Here is a 14445-nt window from a genome sequence, read left to right as displayed (position 1 = left end):
ATTGTTGTTGTTTAAGGAAGATCTGAACTTGATATTATTCAGTTTGTCATTTTATTTTAATACAAGATGTGTGGGGATAGGAGTATTCTGCTCGGTGAGAGAAATATTCAGCTCCACCCATTAGCCACATTCTGGCTCTGCCCCTGAGTAAATTCTATTTTTATTGTCAAACTGCCACTTGTTTCGAATGAAATTGTGACTTCTTCATACAAATGTATGACATGATGTCGCTTTGAACACTAAACGTTAAAAAATGGCTAATTGTGAACGATGGGAGGATCAACGTTTCACTGCATGAATCATTGGCTATTTGCAGTGTATAACATGCAATATGATAACATAACTAGGCAGCACACAATGGGCCTAATTTCAAAATTTTCAAAAGGCAGTATATTATTCTGTAGCGTGTAGGTGAGATTGCACTCATTGTGTCATCCTGCATCAGTCTGCAATGCATCACCATCACACTTGTGAAGCGTTGCCAACCAGCCTTGATATCCTACTTAACACTTTTGGGCTTTTCATCACCTTCTCCTGTTTCGCAAGAAGCCAATCAACAGCTAGTGCACAGCTGCTTGCTTATGCTTTGCTTTATGATATTTTTTTCCCCTCAGGACAAATATACATATATGTGTATAGTGTATATAGAAAACTAGCATTCTACAGTATTGTACTTGTTAAAACATACAGTAATAATAATTAAATAGAATGTAAAGAATTAAACAGTTTGTGCATCATGATTTCATGCTTCAATATCGATTGACATTGGGATGCTCCTTCTGGTGTGTGCGCCTTGGCCACCAGGGGGTTGTATAATACTTCCGTGAGCTGTAGTAATATTTGTCATTTTTTGCAGAGGATAAATTATATCTGCTTGCGAGTGTATTGCTGCACCGTTTTTTGTTCAAATATCTGTCGCGTAAAGGATCATAATTACCACTGATGCTAGTTCCGTTAGCCGTCTATGGTGTTTTCCATTGTGTGTTAGCATTAAGCTAGCGGACTTTCAAAAGGCAAACTTACGTGACGTGGTTAAGTACACGACGTGTAATTACCTTTGTTTTATGTTTTCAGTAATCTATTTATCTTAGAGTAAACGTCAACTAGGGCTGACCAATTAATCAAATTCAAGTCGACAATGCAATGTAGCAATGCACTTTTCAAACGGCAAAGGTTGCAATTTCAGTTGGTCAGTAGGCTATATTTTTTATAATGTATGTATATTGTATTTTTTTATTTTAAGTAGATAAACTGACTTTGATATCAGTTCATCATTCATTTAGCGTAAAACAGGATAAGCGGTTCGGATAATGGATGGATTGACTAACCTATAAGGCCAAAACATTTATCGTTGATTTTAATCCCAATTTATTTATTTATTGCTTGTGTTTAAAAAAAAAAAAAAAAAAAGAATACATGGGCAAAGGATCTTGAAAAAAAAATTAATTGATAAATCTCAATTGCAATTTTGAAAAGTGAAAATACACTATCCAAAAAAAACTTTTTGGTGAGGATAATCCCCCCCCCCACCCCAAACAAATAGTATTTCGACCATTACGTCACTACACAACGTTTATTTACGAGCAGGGGAATCCCTCCACACTTGCACAACTCTTGCAATAGACAGGGTGTGGGGGGTTGTGTCAAAATAATGAGGGAAGAGCCCTTCCATGCAGACGGAGAACAAACACAGGCGAGGCGGGCGGGGATGCTGTTTTTCAAGAGGCCAGATAGCAGGAAGCCAGATCAAATGTCCTCGCTGTCTTTTGTTGTGACTTCAAGCGCCGACAGGCCCTCACGTTTTTTGGCCTACTTGCCAGAGGAGCGAGGGGACGAGACGAGAGAGGAGGGGGGTCCTGGGAAAGGAGCAGGGTGCTGGCTGACTTGGGTTGGGTGTGTTGCATGACTTAACACTGCAGGATTGTGGCTGATGTTCTCCCAGTGAATCTTGGCTGTTCATGGGCATTCGGTTTCTAATTGCCTTTATCCATACTTTATTACTTTTACCACTTCGGACCAATACCAGTACGAGTATTCACTCTTGAGGACTCAAAGACACAAAGTACCGATACTACCAGTGCTTTTTATATATAACATTTCAAATGACACAGTGACAGATAATTGTGAAATAGTTTTTTTTTTTATTGTCTGAGGAAGGTGATGATTTGCTGAATGTCAAACTGTCCCGGTTTAGTGCCAACTACTGCTCTGATGTTTTTGTGCCTTAAGTATCGGTGGCTGGTATCGGCAGCATTCATGAGTACCCTATACCTATAAGATCTTGGCCCAGTGTCGATAACTTGTATCGGTACTATGCTATCCATAGTTTAAACCATAAATATGATACATTCCCCTGCTATATCATCGTTCACACCTCTGCTATATCAGATTTTTTTTGTGGAATGTACCTCACTGAAATCCCAGTTGTAGTACGGAAATCAAGGATCAGACACTGCAAAAAAGAAAGAAAGCGAGGTCTACACCCAATGGCCAACACAGAGCCCAAGGGGTTTAAAGAGGAATAACAAGGCCCCGTTGCTAACCAAAACAACAACACCAAAGCCGACCTATGAGCCCTACCACATGTTAACTTTTTGAAAAGAGCCGCACTGGGCATTAATCAACAACTGTGACATGCCACCATTAACATACTAAACAGGCCTGATTAAAGACTCATAATCTCACGGGGGCACAGGATCCTCCTTCTCGTCAATTAAAGGCCATCAAGGTATTTATCCGTGTAATCTTTGCCCTTAATCCCGGCATTATCTAGCAATACCTTACAGCTAATGTAATGAATATCATGATGTCCTAACCTATAGTCCTACTTTTTGTGCCTACTCCAGTGTCAATTATCAATGCACCAGTATCAAATATCGATATGCCAGTATCAAATATCAATCAAGCAGTATCAAGTAGCAATGAGCTACTATCATGTAGCGATATACAAGTATCAACCATTGATGCCTTAGTATCTCATATCAAGGCCCCAGTAATAAATATCAATGTTCTGATATCAAATATTGATACACCTGAATTAATTATCCATATGGTATCAAATATCGATGCACAAGTATCAAATATAGATGTTCCAGTTTCAAATATCAGTGGTGTGGTATCAAATATAGATGCCCCAGTATCAAGTAACGTTACATCGCTATGACATATCACTGCACTGGTATTAGATATAGAGGCAGTATCAGATTATTGGTACACCAATATGAAATGTCAATGGTCCAGCATGAAATATTGATTCACTGATATTAAATATCAATATGATAGAAAATATCGACAAACCGGTATCGATGCGACGGCATTAAATATGGATACACGAGTAGCATAGATCAGTGCACCATTATCAAATATCAATATTATGATCAGGTTTGTTATAACTGCGCAAAGCATTCTGATACGATCAATATTTCGATTCACACACATTTTGTCCCTCAAATGCTAAGCGACCAAGTCAATGATGAAGCCGCACGCTATCACAGTGGCTAACTACACCAGTTGTCATTTTCGTTACATGTTTGCGTTGTAGCGTCTGTCAGGAAAACCACATTGTTGCCAGCCTAACCTGCAGTGATTGTTCAGTTCGTTAGCGGGGACAAGCATTGTGACTAGCATGGGCTAATTGTGATGTGTGTTGTTAACCCTGAGCCTTCCCAGTTTTATCATTTATTAATTATTCTTGAACTCCACAAGCCACTACTGCATCATGTTCTCGCGGTTGGGGGGTGTTAGGGGGGGTGGGGGGTTGGGGGGAGGCTGGGGGAGAAATCAGGCAAGTGAACACCATGTTCTTTTTAGCCTCTATCTTCTCATTCGCTTAGCTTGCACATGAGTCATTTCGCTTTCAGCGATGGCAAATATTCACAGTGTCTTTTTGGGCTTTCATCGCAGCCCGTGCCTTAGGGAACCCAGTGGACAGGTGTCGTGCCAGCGTAGCAGTGTAAAAGGGGCACGCGTCATAATACACAGCAGTGGTAAATCATCAAAGTATGACTTGTGTTCCCCTCTGCCCCCAAAAAATAAAACGGTACTGTCCAGTCATCATGTGTCGTTCATCTGTGCCATGACTAAAAAAATGCTACAGTCTACTCCATCTTGTGTCATTTGTCATTATATTTTGGAAGAGTCCCAAAAGAATCCAAAAATGGTATGGCCCAGCCATTTTGTGTCATCCATCATTTCTACATTTTTAGGATGTGTTGAACCCTGCCCTATAGTCCCAAAATGCTACAGTGCAGCCATCCATCCTATGATTCATGTTATGTTGTAGAAGCGTTCACCAATAATACAAAAATGGTACAATCCAGATGACTTGAGGTAATCTTCCATCCTATAATTCAAAAGTGGTGCAGTCCAGGCACGCAAAAAATTGCGGAAACGCAAAAAGTGGCCCGGCCGTTACTGAATGTGTGGAGTAAATATCGACTCCCTGTCTCGCCATGTCGGCAGCGGCCAGTTTGCGGTGGTCCGGCGTTGTCGTCAGCGGAGCACGGGTGCCGAATACGCCGCCAAGTTCATCAAGAAGCGGCGGAGCAAGTCCAGCCGGCGCGGCGTCACGCGGGAGGACATCGAGCGCGAGGTCAACATCCTGAAGGAGATCCAGCACCCCAACATCATCACGCTGCACGAGGTCTTCGAGAACAAGGCAGACGTCATCCTCATTCTGGAGCTGTGAGTTGCCGATTTCTGTGAAAATTATTATCAGAAAGAAATTGTCATTTTACAACCCAAAATTGTTTTAATAGAATATACATTTAATAATAACAGAAAACATTTTATTTACAAGAAAAAAAGTTGGATTTTTCCAAAATTAATGTACCGTACTTTCCGAACGAAAAGCCGCTACTTTTTTTTCATAAGTTTTGAATTATGCGGCGTATATAAAGGTGCGGCTATTCTGTGGATTTTTCTTCCACCGCCAAGGGCGCTCTAACCGGAATTAGAATCAAAACTAAGAAAAAACCAATGCAAAGAAGAATACACAACTTTTTCTTTAGCAGATAGAACATGGATGACAAATTACAAAACAGTTAATTATTTTCAAACCTCGCCCCTTCATCATGGAACCCACTCGAAGAAGTTCGTATGATGCAAATTTTAAATTGAAGGCCATCGATCTTGCTATCCCGGTAGAAAACCGCGCTGCTGCACGCAAGCTTAGAGTCAATTAATCTATGGTGAGACGTTGGAGGCGGCAGCGCCAAGTGAAATGAAGATAAGTACTGGTTATTTTCTCTTGGTTCTGTTCGGTTTTAATCAGAAAAGTTGCTGCCGTGTTAAAAGGCACTGTTAGGAAAGAACCTGTTCAGGCACATACATGTATATTTACAGTTCAAAATCATTCTGTAAATGCAGTAAAGATCAAATTTTTCAACATCGATAGATGCGTCTTATATAAAGGTGCGGCTTATAGTCCAGCAAATATGGTGGTAACATATTGTAAAAAAGTTAAACAAAATGTACAAACATACCTAAACAGTATTTTACTTAATTTTACTGGAAGACGTTGTATTACAAAAAGTTGTAATTTTACTAAAATAAAGTTGTAATGGTATGCGAAAAAAGTTGTAATGTTTTAGAAAAAAAAGGTATTAAAAAGAAGTCCACTTTCATCAAAAAATGTATTTTGTTGGGATTAAAAAAAAGCAAAGAAAGTTGCACAGTTTAGTGAAATAAGTTCCCTATTTCTGGAACAAAGTCCATATTTTCTAGAATTTGTATTTTTCTGGGGGGGGGGGGAAATCCCCCAAAAGTCTTTCTTGAGATAACAAAAACATAGAGAAAAAAAGTTGTGTTTGCAAACGTATGTATTTTCTATTTATATACTATATACTATCTAGAAAAAAGTAGTATATTTCTGAAAAAAAGTAGTATATTTAAAAAAAAAAGTATGTAGGAATCATCATTTTAACAGTTTAAAACATTCATTCATAAATATCTAGACTGTTATGCTATACAGTACATCAATTGACATTCATTTTTTAATTCTTGTGACATTACGACTTTCTCATATTTTGTTGTCATATTCACTTCAGTATTTTCTCCTAGCAATCGTTTACAACGCTTGTGGTTAGCTGATGTAATAGGAGCAATCTTAAGCAAGGTAATTTGTGTTTACATTAAATGTTATGCCACAAACAAAACCAAATCAAACTCAAAACAAAAGCTCACCAACGACAAGGTGACTCGATGCCTGCACTTTTCAGCTGCACCGGTTGGACAACATTCCTCAACAATGACGACGGCTCAGTTAACTTCCAAGCAAACAAACTTTTTAACTAACACATTCACCTTCTCTCGTGTTGCTTTGTGTAAGTAACTATGTGTTGAAGTTAACAGGTTTCAAAAATGACTATGCATGAACTGTCAATATTACAAAATTCCCACGTCAAAAATGTGTCAAAATTCCCTTCACTCAAATTTACGGGTTTAACGTAACTACATGAAAGTGACCGCTTGTTAAAATTGACAGCTGTTTTAGTGACCATGGGTCAAAGTGACCAGGTGTCAAACTAGCCGTGTATATAAGTGACCATGTGTATATAAGTGTATATAAGTGACCATGTTCAATATTACAAATTAATGTTAATTAATGTGTCAATATAGTCATTTGCAGAGCTGGGCACTTGACCTTTTTTTGCTGGTCCGGCCACGGTTGATGCGTCAAAATGGCTATCTGTCAATGTAATCAATACATCGAAGTGATCATGTGTCAAAATTATCAAGTGTCAAAAACGTCCATGTGCCAAAATTACCCCGAAAAATGACCATGTTGAATGAACCTTGCGTCAAAATCATCCAAAAGTGACCATGTGTCAAACTCGCGGCCTGCGGTGTGGCACTGTCGGTTTTCATAAAGTAAAATATTGTAGTATGCTATTTTTCTTATTAAAAACCATGTTACAAATCTATATTTTTGGGAGGGCGGGAAATCGATTTTTTGTCCACTGGCAATATTCCATTTTGATTCAGATCAAATGGCCTTTGTTGCCTTAAACAACCCCATATGCAAAACCTGTTTACCGTTTTCTTATTGTACTCTATTGGATGCGTTCAGTTGGCACAGCGTCAGTAGCAGAGCTGCTTAAAAGCAACTTTGACTGCACTCTAATGCACCTGTGTGATGAGATTAGCTGCTCTAGGCTCCATTAAAAAGAGATTTATGGCTTTTCATTTTCTGTTTAGCGTGGCTGGCGGCGAACTCTTTGACTTCCTGGCGGAGAAAGAGTCGCTGAGCGAGGAGGAAGCCACGCAGTTCCTCAAGCAGATCTTGGACGGAGTTTTCTACCTGCACTCTAAACACATCGCTCACTTTGACCTCAAGGTAACAGAGGCACATCCCAAACGCCGTGCTGTTCAAGGAATGCTCTTTTGGGGAAATATTACATCCCAACTAAAGCTATATTACCCCTTTTTTTAGAAAGACACTACAACTTTCTGTCTGGCATTATTAAAACTTTATGCTCAGATTTCAACTTTTTCTAATAGCATTATAACTTAGTTGTAGTCTGATGTACAACATTTTATGGTAATAATGATACAAGTTAATTTTTTTTTTTTTATTGTAAAATTACAACTTTTTATGGTAACATTGCACCTTAATTCTCATTTTTCCAGTAACATAATTCTAGTAAAATTCTCCTATTCTTTCTGCTTTATATTTTTAGTAACATTTTTACAGTATTAAAATGTCTTCCCTCATAAAATTTCACTCATTCTATCATATCCTACTAATCTTTTTTCACTCATGGTAGTACTATCTTGAATAAAATAACACATTTATTCTCGTAAAATGACACCTTTTATGATGTTCCTGTTATTTTCATTAAATTATTTAAAATAAATCTCAAAATCTTTCCTCATAAAATTCAGACTTTAGTCTCATTAAAATTTACTGAGTTTTTATATAATAATTGTACTATATGATTGTAGTAAAATTACTAGTTTTAATTCTCAGAAATTTTTTTTCATAAAATTCTGACTGTTTTTCATCATAAAACTTTAGTCTCATCAAAAAACATTTTCTCATAGTAGTACTATGTTATTTAAGTAAAATTTCTCATAAACATTACAACTTAATCATTTAAAAAAAACTGTAATTACGATTTGATTCTGTATTATAAATTACAAATTCCTTTTACATACTATATGCGTCTTTTTTTCCTCTTTTTGTAAAATTTCAATTGTGTATTTCAGTATACCTCATCCTTGACTTGTCTTGTCTTTGATGAATGAGGGGACTCCGCCGAAAGTGAAAAGATCAAACAAACGTTGTGTTGTGTGTGTTGCATTTTCAGCCGGAGAACATCATGCTGCTGAGCCGCTCGGTGCCTCACCCGCGCATCAAGCTCATTGACTTCGGCCTGGCGCACAAGATTGATTTTGGGAACGATTTTAAAAACATTTTCGGAACGCCAGAGTTTGTTGGTCAGTATCGCGCACAAGTGCATGTGCTCGTTGTTGCTTTTCTTGTCGTCACCACATGAATGAATGACGCTCACGCATCCTGAGAAAAGTGACAGCAATAATAAATACCACATTACATTTGTCTCAGCAAATCCTTAAGAATGGTTGTCAAACATTGGCACCGTGCTCCACCCACGCTAGACGGAGTGGGTGAGAAAGCTTACCAAAAGCCTTCCAAATTTTGTGTTGTCAAGTAAAATGTTTCGAGAGTTGAACTCGTTCAGTTGACTTCTCCGGCTTTCAAGTTTTTTGGTCAGTCGTCAAACAAATGCAACGGCGAAAAATCAATTGATTCACAATTTTGTCTTTCTACGACAAATTCATTTTTGATTGCCATTGACAACCTGACGGAAATGGACTCTTTTATCCTTGCAGCTCCTGAGGTGGTGAACTATGAACCTCTGGGCTTGGAGGCAGACATGTGGTACCTAAGCAAACACACGCATACATTATACACTCACACATACACCATTGAACATCTGCAGTTAAGTCAACATTGATAAGCAAGTCTTTCCTCTTTCTCTCTGCAGGAGCGTTGGTGTGATAACGTACATTCTGTAAGTAGTGCACACTTCATAATGACTTTATTCTCATACAGTACTTCTTTTTATAGGATCACTTGAATAAAGATGATCATATTTTTTTCCTCATAGAATTAGGACTTCTCATTTTTTTCTGAACGTTACACAATTTTCTGAATTTGTTAATCTTGTAAAAACTTAATTCTCAAAGTATTCATGAGAAACAAATATAAAACAAACTTATAAGACCAACTTGACGTTTTTTTGAAAAAAAATAAATATATTGTAAAATTATGACTTTAACTCAATTATTTCTTGTAATATTCTAACTTTTTGTAAGAAAATGTTGGATTTGTTTATTTTAATAATTCCATCTTGAACAGTGTTTCCATCAACGTGATAAGCTTTTAAAACCTATGCAAAACAGTCGCTATAAACTGCAAATTTCTGAAAGACAAGTATGTATATATATATATATATATATATATATATATATATATATATATTTTAAAATGTGTGCGTGTGTAAATGTGTGTGTGCTTGTCAGGGATTTCCCAACAGACAAGCAGATGCGTTCCACAAAAAATCTGCAACGTAGCTTTCGAACACTGTATTTATACTAACGTTAAAAGAAAAGAAAAAAGTGATTATTTTAAAGCACAAATTTGTGCAATATAGCAAGGTTTTTTGCAACAGACAAGCAGATACATGCCACACAAAATCCACAAAAGAGGGAGGTTAGTTTCGGGTGAACTGCAGTAAAAAAGGGAAACACTGCATTTATATTATCATAAAAATGGTGTAAAAACATGGAAAAATGTTGTCTGAGCCACGATGAACTACGTCATGGTTTTGTCTTGTGTTTGTCTTGTCCCTTTGATACTGGCTTGACTGCAAGTGCTTGAGCGCCTCCATGTCTGCTGCAGCTGTCCTGCAAGCAGTCAGCGTCTGCTACTGACCAGCTGGAGAGGCTTTAGGCACACTTTTGTCTCACTTTCTGGCTTTAGGCTAAATTCCCAATTGTACCACCCATAGAGTTTTTACTATTTTATCTCATAAAATGACCCCCCAAAATATTCTGTGAATTGAATTGGTGAAGAAATGAAATGTTTGTGCATCATGGCATTTTGCTTCCCCTGGTGTCCCACGGCGAGCAGTAGAATAAATTCTAAAAAAAAATACTCGACAAAGACGGTAGGGATGCACGATATATCGCAATATGCATATCGCAAAGGCATCTGAATGTGACCAGTCGGCTGCAAACTTAAATGCACATCGCCACCCATTAGTTGGACATCATTTATTGTCATGAACAATAAAAACTGACAAATCACAGTCTTTCTTTCCCGTGGTGCGATCAGGCTGAGCGGCGCTTCACCTTTCCTGGGCGACAACAAGCAGGAGACGCTGGCCAACGTGTCGGCCGTGGACTACACATTTGACGACGACTTCTTTGGCGGCACCAGCCTCCTGGCCAAAGACTTCATCGCCAGACTCCTTGTCAAAGACCCCAAGTACATACACGTGCTGTGCCAAACCTAAAAAAAAAACAAAAACATTTTTATTTCTAACTAATTGCTGTATAATTCCTTTTTTTTTTTTTTTTTAAATCATAACTTAAAGGTAATGTAACGAAATGTAATAATTCAGCATTTTTTTTGTTTATATTCTATGATTGAAACGTTTTAAAAGAAAAATATTGTGATGATTGTATGAATAAAATGTAAATGATATTCAAATTTTAATAACATTTATAAAATACAGTATTTGGTATATTCTACATAATGCATCTACTATATCAATCCGTCCAATCCATACAATGTTTTTTTTGGGGGGGGGGATTTCAACTTGATATAAAATATTAAAATTACTTTTAATAAAATTACTTATAAATATCAAATTACTTATACAAAAATACATATTTATACAAAAAATATTTTAAAAATTTTCAAACTAAATTTGATTGAATTTGGTTGAAAATCCTATATAATAATGTTATATAACAATGTTTCGGAAGTAATTTTTTCATAAGAAAATTATTTTTGAATTATTGTGTTGAAATAAATTTAATGTATGACTAAAATGTAAGTTGCATTACAATATGAATTACATTATTATTTATTATGATTCATTTTATAAATAATATTGAATATTATATTAACAATATGGAAAGAAAATGCAATAAAACAATAGTTTTGTTGACAAAGTCATATTTTTAAAAAAAAGAAAAAAAAAGTAATGTTATGAAATAAAAATATCCAAAGTAAATTTTATCAAATGTTATGGAAAGAACTACATCTCCTTGAAAACAAAATGTCATGTTAACTATATTTCAAAAGTAATTTCCCGATTATTTATTATATGTCCTGGAGTGCTGGGCTATTTATTTATGTGTCATGTTATGTGTTTCCAAGAATAACACTATGAAATAAAATATGTATTTCTTTAAGTCATATTTTTACAAGACTTATTGTGACATTTCTAAGAAAATAATGAGAACAAAGTACATATATTTTTTTTAAAACTTGAAGTTAGGACAATAAAATATTCATTCATGACAGTCCTATGTTTCACACAAAAGAAAAATGTTAATTTGATGGGAAGAAAAGTCAATGTATTACAATCATTAATGTTAATGTTGTTGTGTTGCCAGAAAGAGGATGACCATTCAGGACAGCCTTCAGCACCCCTGGATCAAGGTTACAGTCACTCCCTCCACAACAACACAAAACCCATCCATCCATCCATCCATCCATCCATCGAGTTAACCCTGAAGAAGCAATCAATACGTTTGCGTGTTTTTTCTCCTAACCAGCCCAAAGACACACAACAGGCGCTGAGCAGAAAAGAGTCGGCGGTCAACATGGAAAAGTTCAAAAAGTTTGCCGCGAGAAGAAAATGGAAAGTAAGTAGGGACTTCACGTCCCCTTTTTTCTTCTTAAAAAGAACCTGACTTGCGAATTGTATTTTTTGTGTGGGGGGGGCTTTTTTCCCCTAGAATTGTGGAGGGGGCGGTTCCCTGAAATTTTGTTTTTCCTCAAAGTTACAATTGGTTGTTAAATCAGAAATTATTTTTATCCAGGTAAAAAAGAAAATTGACTTTAAATTTATATCTCATAAATTCCAATAGTTTCAAAAATTGCATTTTTGTCTCTTAGAATCGTGTTTTTAAAAGAGTAAAATGTTTTAAAAGTAAAATTCTATTTTTTCCTCATAAAATTACATTTGTCTTGTAAAATTGTGTTTTTCTTATAAATGATGACCACCTTTTTTCTCGGTAAAAAAAAAAAAAAAAAGTAAATCCTGGTATCCGCTTTGTGTTTTTGCAGCAATCTGTGCGACTCATCTCCTTGTGCAACCGCCTGTCACGCTCCTTCCTGTCCAGAAGCAACATGAGTGTGGCGCGCAGTGACGACACACTGGTAACATGCACACACGCGTGCACAAAATGGCAGCTTAATCAGCAGAGCCGGGCATCGCCTATTTCCCGTCTGCATATTTAATCGATCCACGTGGTCCCAGTCGGTCAGAGTCAGCCAACCGGCGTCGAGAACGGACTCAACCTGTAGCACGTCACACGCAGGTGCCGCACTCCTGACACGTGGCCGAGTAAGGAAAAAAACTAAAATAGTGTTGTGTCCCACAGACGCAGTGACGTGCCCCATGTGTTTTTTTTTCACTGATCACCACGCTCTGCATGTGTGTGTGTGTCAGTTGTTTTTGTTTGATATTTTTTCTTCGTTTGGCGGCGAGTCTGCTCGTGCGGCAACTGCGTGTGATGTGAAGATTACGTTCTGGACGCCGATTGGCTGTCGCCGGCGAGGGACAGACTGGGACCACGTGGGTGGTTTGAATATGCAGACGGGAACTCGGTGGCGGTTAGGCGATGCCCAGCTCTGTTAATCACTGATCAGTTCTTGAGGAACTGCTGCTTAATTACTGCTGGAGTATAATTAGCTGAGTGGCCTTACAACGCCACTACGGTACATGCCAGCGCACGGATTCATTAACAGCTTGTGTGTGTCAGTGGGGTTTTTTTTGTGTGCATAAAAGAAGGACGACCCACGGCCTTCTATGTATTCAAACTTCCATAATTCAGTGCCAGTAGCACTTAAAAAGATTCTGACAGTCGAGTAGAAAAAGTCAAAGCGTTATCTTCAAAAAGAGACCAAAACTATGCCGATACTCCAAATGGTTCAAGTACAGCATCAAATCTACTTTGGTTCACCTTTCATTCAGGTAAAAGTGCCAGGTGGAATGGCAAAGGGTTTAAAAGCTAGTGTGTGTGTGCTTGCGTTTTTGTGTGTGTGTTTTGTGTTGTCTGAGTTTCACTGTGTTCCTTAAGAACATGTGTGCGTGTGTGAGAGAAAGTAAATGTCACAGAATTTCATTTCTTGTAAATTTCAAGTTTTTATCAGAAGAAATTGCATATTTTTTCTCCTAAAGTTATCATTTTTATTTTGACTTTATTATGGTAAAATGGTGCCTTTTTTTCTTGCAAAACATCAAATTATTCTCAGAAATGTCCCTTTTTCTTTAAAAGTACAACTTTCCTTCATCTTAATTTCACTACTTTTTTCTCATACTATTGAAGCTTTTTGTCTTGTAAACTGACGACTTAACATATTAAAAATGTTCTTTCTTTAGCATTACAAATGCAGTATTCACTTTTTTCTTGTTGAATATTTGTTCTCGTAAAAAAAAATTTTTTGATAGATTTTATGATGACTACTGTAAAACGACATTTTTTTTCGCTCCCAAAAAAATTCTGACTTTGTCTCCTTGGTCCCATGACATGGCGTGTTCAGGTTTGCATGTTGCGTGTTGTCCGTTCAGGAGGAGGAAGACTCGTTTGTGATGAAGGCCATCATCCATGCCATCAACGACGACAACGTTCCGGGCCTGCGGCATCTGCTGGGCTCGTTGAACAGCTATGATGTCAACCAGCCCAACAAGCACGGCACGCCGCCGCTGCTCATCGCCGCCGGCTGCGGCAATGTCGACATCATCCAGCTGCTTGTGAGAAAAGGAGCCCGCATTCAAGCGCACGACAAGGTAAAGCACTCGCGCTCTGTAGCGCTCTGCACAATTTTTTCAGTCTTCTTCTTTTTTTTTTTTTTTTACTGTATTCTTTCCCCCGGTGTCAAAATATTTTTTTTTCCTGATGATTGTTTCATTATTTGAAGTAGGTATATATTTATGTATATATACATATAAGTAGGATCATTTTTATATTTACAGTATATATTTTTTGGGTGTGTATCTATTTTTTCCATTTTAGTTTTATTTTGTTTTAAGTCATTGATTTATCTATTTAACCTATTCATTTATATATTTTTTTTACTTCTTTTTGTTTTCATTTAATGCATCTATTTAATTCATTTTGTAATTTTGAAAATATTTTTTTAATTTTAATTTATTTGATTGTTTTTAAGGGTAAATTCAG

The 14445-nt window shown here is 37.0% G+C and overlaps 1 protein-coding gene across 2 annotated transcripts in view; it reads left to right on the top strand.

Annotated features, from left to right (window-relative positions):
- Positions 1-14445, top strand: part of dapk1 (death-associated protein kinase 1) — a 38379-nt gene that overhangs the window by 8233 nt on the left and 15701 nt on the right. For both annotated transcript variants that reach the window (XM_086031004.1, XM_086031003.1), the window contains exons 3-12: positions 4462-4683; positions 7198-7336; positions 8310-8439; positions 8854-8902; positions 9009-9035; positions 10361-10513; positions 11653-11698; positions 11815-11904; positions 12329-12421; positions 13836-14054. In XM_086031004.1, the coding sequence (XP_085887130.1) occupies positions 4462-4683; positions 7198-7336; positions 8310-8439; positions 8854-8902; positions 9009-9035; positions 10361-10513; positions 11653-11698; positions 11815-11904; positions 12329-12421; positions 13836-14054 (1168 nt within the window). The remainder of the gene's footprint in view (positions 1-4461; positions 4684-7197; positions 7337-8309; positions 8440-8853; positions 8903-9008; positions 9036-10360; positions 10514-11652; positions 11699-11814; positions 11905-12328; positions 12422-13835; positions 14055-14445) is intronic.

The sequence above is a fragment of the Filicampus tigris genome, chromosome 5 (assembly GCF_054856515.1).
Source record: "Filicampus tigris isolate MCC_2025a chromosome 5, RoL_Ftig_1.0, whole genome shotgun sequence".
NCBI lineage: Eukaryota > Metazoa > Chordata > Actinopteri > Syngnathiformes > Syngnathidae > Filicampus > Filicampus tigris.
This window is presented reverse-complemented; position numbering and strand designations above follow the sequence as displayed.